This window comes from Gorilla gorilla, chromosome 21 (genome assembly GCF_029281585.2).
Source record: "Gorilla gorilla gorilla isolate KB3781 chromosome 21, NHGRI_mGorGor1-v2.1_pri, whole genome shotgun sequence".
NCBI lineage: Eukaryota > Metazoa > Chordata > Mammalia > Primates > Hominidae > Gorilla > Gorilla gorilla.
Window position 1 is genome coordinate 47,192,891 of NC_073245.2, and position 17,564 is coordinate 47,210,454.

General features: G+C 58.5%; 1 protein-coding gene and 1 non-coding gene across 4 annotated transcripts in view; both read left to right on the forward strand.

Moving 5' to 3' along the window:
- MYH7B (myosin heavy chain 7B) overlaps positions 1 to 17,564 on the forward strand; it is a 46,248-nt gene that overhangs the window by 26,321 nt on the left and 2,363 nt on the right. For 2 of the 3 annotated variants that reach the window (XM_031004816.3, XM_031004817.3), the window contains 29 exons: positions 249 to 345; positions 2,470 to 2,493; positions 2,630 to 2,722; positions 2,842 to 2,905; positions 3,873 to 3,971; positions 4,658 to 4,761; positions 4,921 to 5,059; positions 5,331 to 5,449; positions 5,539 to 5,688; positions 5,865 to 6,035; positions 7,513 to 7,692; positions 7,787 to 7,919; positions 8,007 to 8,083; positions 8,511 to 8,598; positions 8,777 to 8,894; positions 10,560 to 10,683; positions 10,792 to 10,928; positions 11,642 to 11,897; positions 12,829 to 13,071; positions 13,830 to 14,006; positions 14,097 to 14,242; positions 14,570 to 14,660; positions 14,738 to 15,127; positions 15,786 to 15,912; positions 16,002 to 16,120; positions 16,210 to 16,406; positions 16,547 to 16,896; positions 17,063 to 17,187; positions 17,282 to 17,397. In XM_031004816.3, the coding sequence (XP_030860676.1) occupies positions 249 to 345; positions 2,470 to 2,493; positions 2,630 to 2,722; positions 2,842 to 2,905; positions 3,873 to 3,971; positions 4,658 to 4,761; positions 4,921 to 5,059; positions 5,331 to 5,449; positions 5,539 to 5,688; positions 5,865 to 6,035; positions 7,513 to 7,692; positions 7,787 to 7,919; positions 8,007 to 8,083; positions 8,511 to 8,598; positions 8,777 to 8,894; positions 10,560 to 10,683; positions 10,792 to 10,928; positions 11,642 to 11,897; positions 12,829 to 13,071; positions 13,830 to 14,006; positions 14,097 to 14,242; positions 14,570 to 14,660; positions 14,738 to 15,127; positions 15,786 to 15,912; positions 16,002 to 16,120; positions 16,210 to 16,406; positions 16,547 to 16,896; positions 17,063 to 17,187; positions 17,282 to 17,397 (4,254 nt within the window). The remainder of the gene's footprint in view (positions 1 to 248; positions 346 to 2,469; positions 2,494 to 2,629; positions 2,723 to 2,841; positions 2,906 to 3,872; positions 3,972 to 4,657; positions 4,762 to 4,920; positions 5,060 to 5,330; positions 5,450 to 5,538; positions 5,689 to 5,864; positions 6,036 to 7,512; positions 7,693 to 7,786; positions 7,920 to 8,006; positions 8,084 to 8,510; positions 8,599 to 8,776; positions 8,895 to 10,559; positions 10,684 to 10,791; positions 10,929 to 11,641; positions 11,898 to 12,828; positions 13,072 to 13,829; positions 14,007 to 14,096; positions 14,243 to 14,569; positions 14,661 to 14,737; positions 15,128 to 15,785; positions 15,913 to 16,001; positions 16,121 to 16,209; positions 16,407 to 16,546; positions 16,897 to 17,062; positions 17,188 to 17,281; positions 17,398 to 17,564) is intronic. The other variant, XM_055373372.2, reaches the window with a different exon arrangement.
- MIR499A (microRNA mir-499a) lies at positions 8,161 to 8,269 on the forward strand. The gene has a single exon (NR_106331.1). It is a non-coding gene; the product is annotated as a microRNA mir-499a (primary transcript).

Here is a 17,564-nt window from a genome sequence, read left to right on the forward strand (position 1 = left end):
GAGCCAATGGAGTAAAGTGCCGGGCACTGAGTTAGTGCGTAGTGGACAATGGCATCATCGTGTGTCGTCATCTCACAGGGATGGTCTACAGTGGCTTGCTTTGTACACCTCTGAGGGTTGATCCATCCTTGGGGGTTTCAAGCTGGGGGGAAGGAGAGGTGGAGGGCTCTGCTTGAGGGGTGAGGCATTAGGGGTGGGGGAGAATTAGGCCAGATGGGCATTGGTGACTCATGTTTGTGTCGTCCAAGCGGAGAGTCGGGGGCCGGTAAGACGGTTAACACCAAGCGGGTCATTCAGTACTTTGCCATCGTCGCTGCCCTGGGAGACGGGCCGGGCAAGAAGGCCGTAAGACTTGCCCACTCGGGCATGCTCCCCGTTGCTTCTCGCTGTTTTTCTTTTATTTCTTCCTCTCTTTTTTTTTCCCCCCCTTTTTAAAAATTTTACTCCCCAGAACCCTGAGCCCTGCCTGAGCCTCCCACCCTGGTGGGGGACTCTGGCCTGAGCAAGGCTTGACCAGAAAGGCTGTGGCCACCTGACGCGCCTGCCTTTGCCTTCCCATTGGTAAACATGGAGGGGTGGGGCCACGTTGCCGTTTCTAAATTTGTGTAATTTTTATCTTCCATTGTGACCTTCATATATTGAAAGAGTTTACTAGATGGGCTGCTTTTACTAAGCGTTGTTGTCTTGGTTTCCCTGACAGTTACCTGCTGCTGACACATTAGACAGAGGTTGGCTGGCATGCAGGGCACTGGGCATTCCCAGCAGCCGGGGTTGGCAGGGCAATTTTGTGCCTTGTGATTTCTGTACAGTTTTTGGAAATTTCTGAAACAATGGGGCCAAGTTTTTTTGTTTTTGTTTTTAAGGCATAACATTTCATCTCTAGCCTTGGGGCCAGTTGTTCAGAGCCCTGTGGCTACCCCTAGATGGGCTGCCTTTTCTTTCCAAAAGCCCAAGGCCTCCCTCCCCACCCAGTCCCTGCTCCTGGTCCTGTTGAGCCTTGCTTTATTCTGGGTGTTTTTCTTGTTTTTCCCCCGTTTTCTTTCTTTCTTTCTTTTCTCTTTTTTCTTTCTTTTCTTTTCTTTCTTTTTTTTTTTTTTTTTTGCCTTTTCCTTTTTACCCGTTTGTCTTCATTTTTGATTTTCATTTCAGTTTTGTTTTGTTTTGTTTTTGCTGTTGACTTTTTGATCCTTTTTCCTCCTTCCCTTTCCTGCCTTGTCTTCCAAATCCCTAAAAAGGTCTCTGGGGACATAACAGAAAGTTGGGTGGGTCAAGTGACAGGAAGAGATGTCAGGGAGAGGCCAGAGCTGGCAGGGACACAGCTGGAAGGGCAGAGGAGCACCTGGGCAGAAAGGAGCCGGGACAGTGGAGCCCAGGGGAGAGGGTCGGGCAAGGGAGGGGTGGGAGAGGCTGCCCGCAGGAGCCATGGCTGCAGGAACTTAAAAGATTGATCAACTCCCCTTACCTTGGCCCCAAATTTGGCCAAACGGGCTAGAGAGAGCCCTGCACAAAAGCACTGGATGGGAGTGTATTGGGGGGTTCCACCTCCCCTGCCCAATGTCCCTGTGGGTATTTTAACTCTTGGGCTCCCCGGAGGTGAATGAATGACCACAAAGTCCGTGGTGGTGTATCTGTTCCCTCCAGAATCCATTCCTTCCCTTCTCTCCCTTTCTTCCTTGGCTCCCAGCATCCGGAGTAGGGAAGAGAAGGAAAGGAAAAGGAAGGGAAGATGAGGATGAGCCTAGGATGGGGAGAAGGAGGATCTGCTCAATTCAGTTAGTCCTCCTGGCTGACACACAGGACCGCTGTGGCGTCCAGGAGGCAGGATGCTGGGCACCTGCCCTGCCGCTCCTGACTTGCTATGTGGCCTTGAGCAGATCCACTCCCTGCTCAGAGCTTAGCCTCCTCATTTGCAAATTAGGGCTAATAATGGGCACCTGGCGGGGCCTTTGTGCACACTGGTAGGTATACAGGCAAACAATGAAGGCACACCCAATTGCATTACAAAGGAGAGGTGTGTAAGGTCATAGTGGGAGGTTAGGGCAGGAAGGTTCAGACCAGGAAGAGGTCTATTCCAGCTTTGGAGCAGCCAGGAGGCCTTCCTAGAGGAGGGGGCACTTGGGCTGGGCTCTGGAGGGCCCTAGATTTTAGTCGGGAGGCCCCTGGGGCTTGGAGCAGGGCCACTGCATGGAGACTAGAAAATGAAGGGAGGCCAGAGGCCGGGCTGGGGCAGAGGAGGCTGCAGGTGGAGACTCTGGCTGGGGCTGTGCCACTCCCACTTTCCAGCATTTTGCCTCCTAACAGCTGGAGGAGGGTCAGGCTGAGGGGCTGAGGGTGGGGGCCATGCATTCCGGTGACTAACTCCACCCCCCTGTCCTGCTGCCCGCTGCCTCCCGCTGATACCCTGCCCCACCCCGCCCTTTCCCCCCCCGGAGGCCTGGCCCTCTAATGTTGTCTGTCTTCTTCCCCCAGCAATTTCTGGCAACAAAGACGGGGGTGAGTATGGGGCCAATGTCAATGGGGCAGCGCTGGGGGTACCCCCTTCCTCTGCACAACAGAGGGGCCACGGGTGGCTCTGGCCTCCGGTGCGTAGGCACCAGAACTGACAGACCCCTCACCCCCACCGCCCCAGGGCACCCTTGAGGATCAAATCATCGAGGCCAACCCTGCCATGGAGGCCTTTGGCAACGCCAAGACCCTGAGGAATGATAACTCCTCCCGCTTTGTGAGTGGCTGAGGTGGGAGGGGTGGCGGGGATGCCGTAGGCCACTAGTGGCAGGTCGGGCACAGGTGGGGACAGTGCTGGCTGTGCCCCTTGGCTGAAGGCTGCCCCTCTGCCCACAGGGCAAGTTCATCCGCATTCACTTTGGTCCCTCTGGGAAGCTGGCATCCGCGGATATTGACAGCTGTGAGTCAGCCCCCTGCGGGCGGTGCAGGGGAAGGAGGCCTGAGCCCGGTCACCCCAACTCGGCCTCTGTCATCACGACTTCTGGGCTCCTGCCTGCTCTGGGCACTTCTCTCTACCCCCTGGCTGCTGCCCAGCTCGGGCCACCTCACCTATCACCAGAACATCACCCCAGCCTCTGCCTGGTCTCCAGCTTCCTCTCCTCTACGCGGCCATAGTTTTGCTGGTCATATCCTGTTCCTGCTTGAAAGCTTTCTCTAGATCCTGTCACCTGAGGATGGAGACCCAAATCCTCATTTGGCCAGTCAGGCTCCTGTGACCGCACCCCTAGCATGTCCCCAGTCTTCTCTCTGGCCACCAAGAGGGCAGGCCTGGCCCATGGCCCTCCTGCCCCAGCTGCACAGCTACACGTAGAGTGCCCCATCCTTCCAGGCACCCCGCTGGGAAGTGCCCCAGTACCACCCAGCTGCACAGACCCCAGGCGCCTAGGCCACACTCAAGGGGGCCAGGGACACAGAGGGGCCCCCACGTTGGCCACTCCCCACGTTGGGCTGCATGGCTAGGTCTTGACAGATGAGTGCAGGCAGGCAGTGATGGGGACAGTGATAGGCTGTAATTCACACCCTGACCCCTACACAGACACACACAGACACACACAGACACACACGGAGGCTCGGCCACACACGCACACACGCTGACACACCAACAGATAAAAACCTGCACACGCAGACACCACACTCACTCCACACACACTGACCCATCTGGCCAGAGACACAGACACACAGGTACAGACACACGGCTCGTGTGATGACGCAGGCACAGGGGAGATGCCCTCCCCACACAAGCTGGCAGGTGCAGATGCAGCCCCCCTGCACACTCCCTGCCCACCTCTCTCCCTCCGCATCGCCCCCTTGGGATGTCCACTCTGGGGAGGTGTGGGAGATGGCAGGCCAGCGTCCCTTCTCCCCAGATCTCCTGGAGAAGTCGCGGGTGATCTTCCAGTTGCCGGGTGAGCGCAGCTACCATGTCTACTACCAGATCCTCTCAGGGAGGAAGCCAGAGCTGCAGGGTGAGGGGCAGTACGATGAAGGGGGTGGGAGTCAGAACCTGGAGGGGCTGCCTGGCGCTTCCTGGCCCCCGTCAGGCCAGGCCCTGGTGGTCTTTCCCTCCCTGTCCTGGGGTCTGTGGCCTCTCTTCCTTCTTGGGACTTTTGGTTACTTTCCTGCTAGGGAACAGTCCTCTTAGCTCCAGCAACCTGCCAACGTGTTATCGCTTCCTCCAGGAGCCTAAGCCCTAAACCCCACTTGCTGTCCTGAGACTAGAGAGGTCCCACCCAGCACCAAGGCGGACTGATGACTGTCTAGGCCCAGCCCTCCTCTCTGGCAAGCCCCTCGAGGGCAGAGTCTGGTCCTCCCTGTGCGCCAGCATCTAGCATGGGATCTGGGCCAGAGGGGGCCATGAGCAACAGTCAAAAGATGATTGAGACGTGGGGACTGTGGCTCATTCCTCAGAGAACCAGAAAAAGAAGCCAGGGTCAAAGTGAAGGCCAGGTCAGGGCCCCTCACTCTCAGTGCCCTCAGCCTTGGCGGGAGTGAGGATGAGAAACTTAGGCCCCAGACTGGGAGATGAGGTCCTCTGGGAGGGCCCTAGACTCCTGCTGGGCTTGCCCCCCAGGACTCCCTGTGCTGCAATTGTTGGGGGGAGAATAGCCGGTAAGCACTGCCTGACCCTCCCTTCTCTGCCCTGTGTCCCCAGACATGCTGCTTCTGTCTATGAACCCCTATGACTACCACTTCTGCAGCCAGGGCGTCATCACCGTGGACAACATGAATGATGGGGAGGAGCTCATCGCCACCGACGTACGGGCTCTGGTGGGAGGGGAACTGTGTGGACGCCTGTGGTGGGATCGGGCAGCACTGCCGGTGCCCCCAGCTGCATGAATGGTCCCGGGGCAGTGCCTGGCTGGACCCTGGAGGAGCCCAGACCTCTCTCAACTCGCTTTCCCTGCCGCCCCCCAGCATGCCATGGACATCCTAGGCTTCAGCGTGGATGAGAAGTGCGCCTGCTATAAGATCGTGGGTGCCCTCCTGCACTTTGGCAACATGAAGTTCAAGCAGAAGCAGCGGGAGGAGCAGGCGGAGGCTGATGGCACTGAGAGTGAGGGGCCCTAACCTGGCCTTCAACTTGACCCAGACCTCAGCATCCTGTCCATGATGGTTAACCCCAACTCTTGTCCACAACCTTTAACCTCAGTCTTACCTGGTCCTGCCTCCTCAGCTCCAAACCCTTACCCTCCTGAGGCTTTGTTTGCTAGCCCTGAACTTGACTCCTCTTAACTTCCCTCTCCTAGCCCCAGGCTGAGGCAGTAGAGCCCCTGAGTGTGCATGGTGGTGTCCTCCTCCCTTACCCCACTCGTGTGCCCTGCCAGGTGCTGACAAGGCTGCCTACCTGATGGGGGTCAGCAGTGGGGACCTCCTCAAAGGCCTTTTGCACCCCCGGGTGCGCGTAGGGAACGAGTACGTGACCAAGGGCCAGAGTGTGGAGCAGGTGAGCTGCCTGCAGGCCAAACCCATGGGGGACAGCCGGGCAGGGTCCCCTCCTTGCCAGGTCCCAGCCCAGCCTCCCTGCACCTCCAGGTGGTGTTTGCTGTGGGGGCTCTGGCCAAGGCCACCTATGACCGGCTGTTCAGGTGGCTGGTGTCTCGGATCAACCAGACTCTGGACACAAAGCTGCCCCGGCAGTTCTTCATCGGGGTTCTGGACATCGCTGGGTTTGAGATCTTTGAGGTGAGGACAGGCCCTCACCTTGGGCTCTGTTCTCTCCAAGGTAGAGGACATGGGCCTGTTGGGGGGAGAAGCCCTGGCCTTCTGCCTGGAAGTTGAGGGTGAACTCATGCCCCTCCCCGGGCCTCCCTTTCCCCATCTGCAAGAGGTCTGCTGAGCCAGGCCCCTCCCTCTTGTAGTTCAACAGCTTCGAACAGCTGTGCATCAACTTCACCAATGAGAAATTGCAGCAGTTCTTCAACCAGCACATGTTTGTGCTGGAGCAGGAGGAGTACAAGCGGGAGGGCATCGACTGGGTCTTCATCGACTTCGGCCTCGACCTGCAGCCTTGCATCGACCTCATCGAGAAGGTGGGTGCCGTGGCAAGGTCACTTTGAGGAAGGGAGGGTGTGTGTGGTGAGCAAGCAGGGATGGATGACCATGGCTTGCATGGAAGCCTGCAAGTGTACATGGAAGCGTGTGACTGTGCGTTGCAGTAAGCATGCATATGTGAGTGTAGTTGTGACAGCGTGTTTATGTGGTTGTGTGTGAAAGGGCACGTGTGTGAGTGGGTGTGTTGGAGTTGACCGTGAGTGAGCCTTGGTGAGTGTGTGAGCAGTGTGAATGCATGCACCCAGTACTGTGGACAACAGCTCCTCCTGGGTGCTCAGAATTCTGCAGCTCACAAGGCCCTATTTGCAGCCACAATTTCACTGGATCCCTAGAACTGCCCTGGGTGCAGGGCAGGGTGTGTTTCCTTGTTTTTGTGATTGTGGAACATTATGTATATTTACCCATTGTACAAAGAACGGAAGAAAGAAAATTTGAAAAATTGGCAGGGGAAAAAATGTTTCTCCCCATTCCTATCACAGCCGGTCACATGACACTTAGGTTCATTTCCTCGAAATCCTTTATTCCTTTTTTTTTTTTTTTTTGAGATGGAGTCTCACTCTGTCGCCCAGGCTGGAGTACATAATGGCACCATCTCAGCTCACTGCAACCTTCACCTCCAGGGTTCAAGCAATTCTTCTGCCTCAACCTCCCAAGTAGCTGGGATTACAGGCATGCGCCACCACACCTAGCTAATTTTTGTATTTTTAATAGAGACATGGCTTCACCATTTTGGCCGGGCTGGTCTCGAACTCCTGACCTCAAGTGATCTATCCACCTTGGCCTCCTAAAGTGCTGGGATTACAGGCATGGGCCACTGCGCCTGGCCTATCCATTTTCTTTTATAGACACAGATTTCATTTCATATCCTACTTTTTCTCTGAAAATGTATTTTGAATGCTGCTGATGGCAAGAGTAGTTCATGCAGTGGATGAGTTTCATACGATGCATTTCTGCAGTCCCCTACGGCTGGGCATTTAGGTGATTGACAACTTTTTAAATATTATGTCAGCACTGAAGACATTCATCTTCCCACTCTGCAGGTTAGAAGACTGAGGCTTAGTGATGTCGGAGGGCCCCACAGCTAGTGAGTGAGGAAGCCAAAATGTGAACTTGATGGCTTTTTTTGACTTACCCCATGTTTGTGTGTGACAGCCATGGCTGTGGCGGGGGTGAGAGTGGGTACAGAGATGCCAGCTTGGGTTTGCCATTGTTAGAAGTGAAGATGACACCTCAGTGCTGCAGATTTTGCAGGAGGGGACTGGAGCCAAGCCACAAACTTTTCTCTGTTAGGAGATGGGTTCTTGGAGTGGGTGTGGTGTCTGACCATCCGGGGAGAGGGCTGAGGCTGGGGATCTGGGAACGCTCCCAGAAGGGAGGTGGCCTGGGGAACAGGGGTTCAGTCCTTCCAGGATGGACTGGCTTGATGGTGGCTTTTCAAGTTCGTTCTGTTCCCAGCCACTGGGCATCCTGTCCATCCTGGAGGAGGAATGCATGTTCCCCAAGGCCTCAGACGCCAGCTTCCGGGCCAAGCTCTACGACAACCACGCGGGGAAGTCACCCAATTTCCAGCAGCCTCGGCCTGACAAGAAGCGCAAGTACCAGGCCCACTTCGAGGTGGTCCACTACGCAGGCGTGGTAGGTGCTTGCTGGAACCCCAGCCCTCAGCCAGGCTCCTCCCTCCCTGCTCCAGGTCTCCCACCCGGGCTCAGCACCTGACTTGTCTCTCCAGGTGCCTTATAGCATTGTGGGCTGGCTGGAGAAAAACAAGGATCCCCTGAATGAGACTGTGGTCCCCATCTTCCAGAAGTCACAGAATAGGCTCCTGGCGACTCTCTATGAGAATTATGCGGGCTCCTGCTCCAGTGAGTACGGAGGGACAAGATCTCCGCTCTGACAGGGGCCCACAGAGCGACATTCCCTGGAGTGACCAGGCCCCTTGTCTCTATTAGCTGAGCCCCCCAAGTCTGGGGTGAAAGAGAAGCGTAAGAAGGCAGCATCATTCCAGACGGTGTCCCAGCTGCACAAGGTAAGGCCCCATCTGGGAGATAGACCCTCCCTCTTGGCAGCCTCCAGCCCCGTCCTTCACCCCCTGCCCTGTCCCCTGTGCCTTGGGCGGGCGGCTGTTAAGACTTGCAGTGATGTTTAACTCCTCTCCACGTGAACATCACAGCAAGTCTGTGCTGCTTCCCGTCCCTACGCTGCCTGGGCAGGGTTTGTGGGGAAGGGGTGGGAGCCCTGGGGCTCTGGGAGGGACGGGGATTTGGCAGGGGAGTGAAGACTTTGGTGGTGGTGATGGGAGACAGCGAAGGGTCTCCCACCACCAGAATGAGAGTGAAAGAGCAAAAGTGCAGGGCACTTAGGGCCCTGCTCCTGTCTCGGTCCTGACCACTGCGGCATCCAATTCTGGTTCTCTGCCCCCTTTGTGCCTTTCCCTCACTCTTCCCCACTGCCAGGAGAACCTCAACAAGCTGATGACCAACCTGCGGGCCACACAGCCCCACTTCGTCCGCTGCATTGTCCCCAACGAGAACAAAACCCCAGGTAGTCACCCAGGGCTGGCCTGGCTGGGGCCGGGAGGCATCATGGGAAGGCGACAGGGCAGAGGCCGGGAGGCTGAGTACATCTTCCCCCTCGCCTTGCAGGGTCTCCACTGCTGCTTTTTCTCTGGGGCCTGCGGGTGTGCCTGTTGACCTCTGACCTTTTCCCCTCTCACGTCCAGGGGTCATGGATGCCTTCTTGGTGCTACACCAGCTCCGCTGCAATGGGGTCCTGGAGGGGATCCGGATCTGCCGCCAAGGGTTCCCCAACAGGCTGCTCTACACCGACTTCCGGCAGCGGTGGGTGACCCCTTCCCCCTGCCCGCTGCTCCAGGTGGAGGCCTGAGGGGCTGGGCAGGACACACACATCAGAGCCCAACAGATGGTCCCCTGTCTGGAGGGGGAAGCAGGGACTGTGAGGGGCCTGGCCAGGTATCCCAGCAAGACACGGGGGTGGCTCAGACCTGGCCAGGGCCTTGGGGAGAAGTGAATAGGCTTGGGGCAAATAGTGGAGGTGGAGCCAACAGGCCTCGCTGAGAAGCTGGACATGGAATTCTGGATGCAGAAAAGACGAATGATTTCTAGTTTTGGGAGTGAGCAACCTGGGAGCTACCGGTGGTAGATTTACTGAGCTACAAAAACAGGGTTTTTTGATTTGGAGGAGAGGTGAAGGGATACTGGTTTGAGCTCTGTTTTGCGTATATCAGGTTTGAAATGCCTCCAACAGACATCCTAGAAAAGTCATGGGGGAGATTGGGATTATCAATCTGGAGCTCAGGGCAGCGGGCAGAAAGGATGCAGGTTTAGGAGTTGAATGAGAATCATGTGGACGAGGCTTCATGAGACGCCTGGCACATAGCAAGCACCTGGACAGTGCTGCCAGCTCCTCCCCGTTCCCTCAATGGGCAACAAGCATCCATCGTTCCTTCTCCCTCCAGAAGTCATGGTGTCATCCACACTATCCTTTGTAAACAGAGGTTCACACAGATACCATACACGCACACACACGCATGGTGCTGTGAGCTTGTTTTTTCTAACAGGCTGGCCTGGAGATCGTTCCTTATCCCCAGGCGTATGCCTGCCGTCGTCGTCCGTTTTTCTTGGCTGCGAAACATCTCACAGTCTGGTGGACTGCATGCTTTGTTTAATGAGTCCCCCTCATGAGGGGCCTTCACAGCGTGGCTGTAGCCCACCTGACCCACACAGCCCTGTGCACATGTGTCCACTAAGAAGTGGGCAGGCTGGGAGCCCTGGCTCTTTTGCATTAGAATTTTCCCCCAAATGTTTCTTCAGTGATAGGGTACAGCATGTCACCTTCTACTAATATTTTTTGCCTTTAAAAAAATTTTAAAAATAGTGCATGCCTTCTGTAAAAAGCCTCTTTAAAAACTTAATGAATGCATTTAAAATCCCCCCAAGGTTGTGTGGTTTTTTTTTTTTTTGAGACGGAGTCTTGCTCTGTCACCCAGGCTGGAGTGCAGTGGCAGGATCTTGGCTCACTGCAACCTCTGCCTTCTGAGGTTCGAGCGATTCTGCAATTCTTCTGCCTCAGCCTCCCGAGTAGCCGGGATTACAGGCACCTGCCACCATGCCCCACTAATTTTTGTGTTTTTAGTAGAGATGGGGTTTCACCATGTTGCCCACGCTGGTCTTGAACTCCTGGGCTCAAGTAATCCACCCGCCTCGGCCTCCCAAAGTGTTGAGATTATGGGCGTGAGCCACCGCGCCCAGCCAACCCCCCAAGGATTTTAAGTGGAGTATCCCTAGTGTCCCAGTGTGGTGACACATCCCTGGTCCCCTTGTTTGGCATGTGCCCTGCTAGAACCTCTACACCAGCCTCGGAGAGGCCCAGGAACGAGTCCCCTGCTACCCACACGAGCCTCCTCGGTCCCTGACTTCCCCATTCTCAGTGGTCTATGCCCCATACCTAGCCCTCTCCTGACCAGCTCTGCCCTCCTTTCCCAGGTACCGTATCCTGAACCCCAGTGCCATCCCGGATGACACCTTCATGGACAGCAGGAAGGCCACAGAGAAACTGCTGGGCTCGCTGGACTTGGATCACACCCAGTACCAGTTTGGCCACACCAAGGTCGGGGCACTGTGGGATCAGGGCTGGCCATGGCTGTAGCGGTCACACTGGGCAGGGTTCATGCGGATGGTTGGGGGTTACCCTGGCTGTCTACCTCTCCGCCCCCAGGTGTTCTTCAAGGCTGGGCTTCTAGGCGTCCTGGAAGAGCTCCGTGACCAGCGCCTGGCCAAGGTGCTGACGCTGCTGCAGGCGCGGAGCCGTGGCCGCCTCATGCGCCTTGAGTACCAGCGCCTGCTGGGAGGCAGGTGGGTGTGGGAAGGAGGCTGGGGACAGGGTGTGTCCCCTGCCTCTCAGCTCCCAGACCCACTGGCTCTCCCAACCCTAACATGCTGCCCTGTAGTCAGATCAGCCCCTGTGGCTGGTTGGGGCAAGGTTCTGTTCTGTGTCCCCCAGCCTCCATTTCCCCACCTCAAAAAATGGGGTAGGGCACTTGCCTCTCCATTTCAGGACATCAGCGTGTGGCCTGGAGGGGTGGCGATGGCACCCAGTGTCTTCCAAGACTCTTGCGGGCTGGGCCCCAGGCAAGATACTTTCTCTGCATTATCAGTATCAGTATCAGGCAAGATACTTTCTCTGCATTATCCTGGTTAAAGCGCTGACGGTCCTGAGAAACAGGCGCTGTGATGGTCTCCACTCAGCAGAGGGATGCCCGTGTCAGAGATCCAGAGCCAGCTGGCATGTCAGCCCAGGCCGCTGACCCCAGAGCCCCGTGGCTTAACAGCCCTGGTGTCTTCCGGGAATTGCAGAGGCCACCAGGACATGGGGGGCTCATGAGCCCCTTCACTGGAGGCAGGCCTGTGGGACCGTGGGCCTCCCCTCACCCTCACCTATAAAGCAGAGCTATTAGGAGCTACTCCATGAGGCTGCTGGGAAGGCAAAACAAGTGAACTGTGCTGAGTGTCACCATTTGTGACGGGCAGCACTGAGCCACCTTCACAGCTCGGCTGCCCCTCCCTAGGGATGCGCTGTTCACCATCCAGTGGAACATCCGTGCCTTCAATGCCGTCAAGAACTGGTCATGGATGAAGCTCTTTTTCAAGATGAAGCCGCTGCTGCGCTCGGCGCAGGCTGAGGAGGAGCTGGCGGCCCTGCGGGCAGAGCTGCGGGGGTTGCGAGGGGCGCTGGCTGCAGCCGAGGCCAAGCGCCAGGAACTGGAGGAGACGCACGTCAGCATCACCCAGGAGAAGAATGATCTGGCCCTGCAGCTACAGGCTGTGAGTCAGGGTTCCCCTTGTGACCGGGCGTCCCCGGCCCCGAGTACCCCTGGCTGCTCTGAGGGATAGTACAGCCAGACCCATGGGGCTCAGGCCTTATGTCTCCCTGTTCCAAAGATGCCATGAGATGAGGCCTCCATGTCCCAGCCTCCCCACCCCAAGGCCTCGTCTGGCACGTTTCCTGGCACTCTCCCCTCGTGCCACCTTGGCCTCCCGCTAAAGCAGAGGAACCCCAGCTCCCCAGCTCTCCCCTCCCTGCAATCCCTGAAACCAAACAGACCCATGCTGTCTTCTCTGGTTAAGGGCCATGGGAACCCAGGTGGCAGGTAACAGGGTGATACCCAGAGGGCACAGATCAAGGGTCTGGAATCTCCCCAGGTCCACAGAGCAAGCTTTCCTGCCTTCGGCACATGGCTTTGTGTATCAGTTGTGTGCCAGGCTCAGGCTAGTGCAGGAGAAACGTTGGTGGGAAGACAGAGATGGCCCTGTGGTCACAAAACTCACCTGCTAGTGCAGGAGACTGTGATGCAGCTGGACAGTAAGGAAATGGGGGGTAAGGATACCTGAGTCCTTCCAGGGACTGCCTCCAGGAGCCCGTCCATGGCTGTGCAGGGGCTGCTGCTGCTCACCCTGCCCCTCGGAAGGCCTCAGCCCAACAGCGGGGCAGTGGGCAGCTGGCTTCCCTCTCAGAACCCTTGTTTGGGCCTCACTCTGGGCCACTCCGCACGTCTAACTTTCCCCTCTTAATGCTCTGGTGTGTCCCTCTGAGCCCTTGCCCCTCCATGCCCAAGAGCGAGTCAAGACATTCCTGAGTTCTCAGAGCACAGCCGTTTGCTACAGAGGCAGTTTCCTCTCCAGGGCCTGGCCTGGTGTCTCTCTGCTGGTTTACCTGGCCCTCCCCCAACCCGGCCCTGTTTCGTGTGCCCTCCAGGAGCAGGACAACCTGGCAGATGCCGAGGAGCGCTGCCACTTGCTGATCAAGTCCAAGGTGCAGCTGGAGGGGAAGGTGAAGGAGCTGAGTGAGCGGCTGGAGGATGAGGAGGAGGTGAACGCTGACCTGGCCGCCCGCCGACGCAAGCTGGAGGACGAGTGCACGGAGCTCAAGAAGGACATTGATGACCTGGAGCTGACACTGGCCAAAGCTGAGAAGGAGAAGCAAGCCACTGAGAACAAGGTGTGGGCCGGGCCAGCTGTGGGGAAGGGCCCTGAGCCAGGGGCCAGCTTTGGGGCCAGGTGGCTGCAGGTCCCACCCCTGCTCTGCTAAGCCTCTGCTTTGTGGCCCTGGGCATGTCACTGCCTTTCCTGGGCCTCAGTTTATCTGTCAAGTGGGGTTAGCAGCACTTACCCCATTAGGGTAGGTGGTGATGTGTGTAATTGGCCTTTCCTGAGCACATGCTCCTAGGCCTTGCACACAGTAGGTGTTTAGCACATGCTGGCGATCCTCATCCATCCCGGAGTGCAAGCCCCTTGAGGGCAGGAACTCCATGTCCCCAGCTCGGCATCCCGCAGGTGACTTCTGACCTTGAGCCCTCGTGATGGCCCCTGTGGTTCCCAGTGCTGGAGGAGGGACTCCATTACACAGGAGGGAAAGTGAGGCAGGGGTAGGCAGCTTAGGTTCTCACAGGTGCTCACCGAGGAAGCCAGGACTAGGAGGCAGCTGCCCTGAGCACATGCTAATACTGCACATGGCTGGCATCTGTGGATTTCTCACCGGGCCAGGTGTGGTGCTGAGCACTGCGGGTGCATCCACTCGTGAATCCTCATTACAACCCCATGAGGAGGGTCCTTCCCTCAGGCAGAAGCGGTGGAGGCTCGGAGTCAAGTGACTTGCCTGAGTCCCATAGCTGGAAGGGGCACTTGCTCTGACCTGGTGTGGTGGCCGCTCAGAGTGCGGGGAAGGGCGTCCCCATTCTGGCCCTGGCCCTGGCACAGGTGAAGAACCTGACGGAAGAGATGGCTGCGCTGGACGAGTCAGTGGCCCGGCTGACCAAGGAGAAGAAGGCGTTGCAGGAGGCCCACCAGCAGGCCCTGGGTGACCTGCAGGCCGAGGAGGATCGTGTGAGCGCGCTGACCAAGGCCAAGCTCCGGCTGGAGCAACAGGTGGAGGACGTGAGTCAGGGCCACCCCGAGACTGGGTGGCGGGGCCGGGGTGCCGGCTGGCTTGGGCCATGGCTGACCCCTGCTGTGCCTGCTCTGCAGCTGGAATGCTCCCTGGAGCAGGAGAAGAAGCTGCGCATGGACACGGAGCGGGCCAAGCGCAAGCTGGAGGGTGACCTGAAGCTGACGCAGGAGTCGGTGGCTGATGCTGCCCAAGACAAGCAGCAGCTGGAGGAGAAGCTCAAGAAGTAGGTGTGGTGGGGCAGCAGGTGGGGGCCTTCTGGGCCTGCACCCGGCCCTTGTTCCCTTCTGGATTCTTGTGGTTCCTGCGGCATTGCAGAGGTTAAGGGTGGGGGTTGACAGATGGGGCACTGGGGTGCAGGGGTAGTGTCTTGCCCTCCCTGGACTGAGGGCCCTAGCCAGGGTCCAGGGCTGAGGCCTCAGGGCCCAGTGCAGCAGGTGCATGGGGGTGAGGTCCCTCAGGGCCTGAAGGGGACTGGCGGGCGTTATGGGGGTCCCAGGCGGGTGGGTGGGAGTTAAGGCCTGGCCCGGCTCACCCACCCTGTGGCTCCCAGGAAGGACTCCGAGCTGAGCCAGCTGAGCCTGCGTGTGGAAGACGAGCAGCTCTTGGGGGCCCAGATGCAGAAGAAGATCAAGGAGCTGCAGGTGCGTGGGGGTCGGGTGGGTGAGGCCTGGGGTCAGAGGCCCACAGAGGTGACAGCTGCCCCACGTGCCCACCCCAGGCTCGGGCGGAGGAGCTGGAAGAGGAGCTGGAGGCAGAGCGGGCAGCCCGGGCCCGCGTGGAGAAGCAGCGTGCGGAGGCGGCGCGGGAGCTGGAGGAGCTGAGCGAGCGGCTGGAGGAGGCAGGCGGCGCATCCGCGGGGCAGCGCGAGGGCTGCCGCAAGCGGGAGGCGGAGCTGGGGAGGCTGCGGCGGGAGCTGGAGGAGGCGGCGCTGCGGCACGAGGCCACAGTGGCGGCACTGCGGCGCAAGCAGGCGGAGGGCGCGGCGGAGCTGGGGGAGCAGGTGGACAGCCTGCAGCGGGTGCGGCAGAAGCTGGAGAAGGAGAAGAGCGAGCTGCGCATGGAGGTGGACGACCTGGCTGCCAACGTGGAGACTCTGACCCGCGCCAAGGTGTCCACGCCTTCCTCACCCCATACCCACCCTGACTTTAAACCAATCCCGATCCCAGCAGCCAATACTGTCCCCATACCAGCCTCCACCCAGTACCTTATCCTGAGCCCTGACCTCTTCACCTGGTACACAACCCTCATTTCTCAGCCTCCTACCAGTCCTGACCCTAAGCCGTGACTCCCAAGCCCTGTTCCCTGACTCCAGGTCATTTCTGATCCAGCATCTACTTCCAGCCTCAGACCCTTGAACCAGCAGTAGTTGTGACCCTAGCCCTTGACTCCTGAACTCTGACTTAATACCTGTCCTGACTCTCTTCCTGTCCTGAACCCCAGCACCCTAGCCTTAACCCCTGACCTTTCTACCACATAATCCTGACAGCTGACCTCTGACCATTGTCCCCAGCTGACTCCGCAGCTACCATCCCAACTCTCACCCTGACCCACTGCCCTGGGACTGGCCCAGCCCTGTCAGTTCTGACACCTGTTAAGCCCAGCAGTAGAATCTCTTTCCCTGACTTTGAACTTGGGGCTCTGCTCTCCCTTTGATTCCTGGGCCCACATCTAGCTTACCAGTCTCCGATCCCAGATCCTGCCATCTGATGCACAAACTTGTTCTGACATCTAACCCCTGACTCCTGACCCCCAACCTGGGATCCTAGGCCAGTGCAGAGAAGCTGTGCCGGACCTATGAGGATCAGCTAAGCGAGGCCAAGATCAAGGTGGAGGAGCTGCAGCGGCAGCTGGCGGACGCAAGCACGCAGCGTGGGCGACTACAGACGGAAAGCGGTGAGGCTGGGGCTCAGCTGGCCACACCAGGCAGGGCTTTGGTGCAGACCTCACCAGCCTGACCTGTCCGCTCGCCTCTTCGCCTGCAGGGGAGCTGAGTCGCCTGCTAGAGGAGAAGGAGTGTCTGATCAGTCAGCTGAGCCGTGGAAAGGCCTTGGCCGCCCAAAGCCTGGAAGAGTTGCGGCGCCAGCTAGAGGAGGAAAGCAAGGTGGGCTGGCACTGGTGACCATGGAGTGGGCAGGTGGGTGCCAGAGCCACTGGGCTGCACCAACGCTGAGGTCACTGGTGTCCCTGCAGGCCAAGAGTGCCCTGGCCCACGCCGTGCAGGCTCTGCGGCACGACTGTGACCTCCTGCGGGAGCAACACGAGGAGGAGGCTGAGGCCCAGGCTGAGCTGCAGCGGCTGCTGTCCAAGGCCAATGCTGAGGTGGCCCAGTGGAGGAGCAAGTACGAAGCAGATGCCATCCAGAGGACTGAGGAGCTGGAGGAGGCCAAGTGAGTGCTTTGCTGGCCAGGCCACTGCCATGCAGAGCTTTATGCCTGTGCCTGAGCCCCGCTGAGGGTGGGTGAAGGGAGCTGCTGGGGCTGTTCTCCCTCCCTCCATGGTCCACACCTTGTCTGGTTCCATGGCCTAGAAAAAAGCTGGCACTGCGGCTGCAGGAGGCAGAAGAGGGCGTGGAGGCTGCCAACGCCAAGTGCTCATCATTGGAGAAGGCCAAGCTGCGGCTACAGACAGAGTCAGAGGATGTAACCCTGGAGCTGGAGCGGGCGACCTCAGCAGCTGCTGCGCTGGACAAGAAGCAGCGGCACTTGGAACGGGCACTGGAGGAACGGCGGCGGCAGGAGGAGGAGATGCAGCGGGAGCTGGAGGCGGCACAGAGGGAGTCCCGTGGCCTGGGCACGGAGCTCTTCCGGCTGCGGCACAGCCACGAGGAGGCACTTGAAGCCCTGGAGACGCTCAAGCGGGAGAACAAGAACCTGCAGGGTAGGACCTGCCACACGCCAGGGCCAGGGTGCTGCCCTGGGGTCGGAGCAACTTGGAGTCACAGGGGGTGCCCTGGTGGGGCCACCCTGGAATCAGGGGTGAGTGGAGTGACCTGGGTGGGAGTACAAGCCATGGGGGTGGCCCCTCAGCACCCTGTCCACTGCAGAGGAGATCAGCGACCTCACGGACCAGGTGAGTCTCAGTGGGAAGAGCATCCAAGAACTGGAGAAAACCAAGAAGGCGCTGGAAGGCGAGAAGAGTGAGACCCAGGCTGCACTGGAGGAGGCAGAGGTCAGGGGCTGGCTGCAGGGGTGGGTGGACACTGACCTGCTGCTCCACTGGCCACCCCCCTCCCCACCCTACCCTGCCTGCTCTGTATCCACAGGGGGCCCTGGAGCTGGAGGAGACCAAGACGCTGCGGATCCAGCTGGAGCTCTCCCAGGTCAAAGCAGAAGTGGACCGGAAGCTGGCAGAGAAAGACGAGGAGTGCGCTAACCTGAGGTGTCCCCATCCTTCTCCCGTCCCCACCTCCCGAGAGCAGAAGGGGAGGGAAGCAGTGTGTACTCTGCTCTCCAGTCTGTCCCTCCCATGGGACTTTGAGGTCCAGATTGCTGTCTCCATTCTAGCTGTGAACCTCGGAGATGCTAAAGGACTTGCCCAAAGTCACA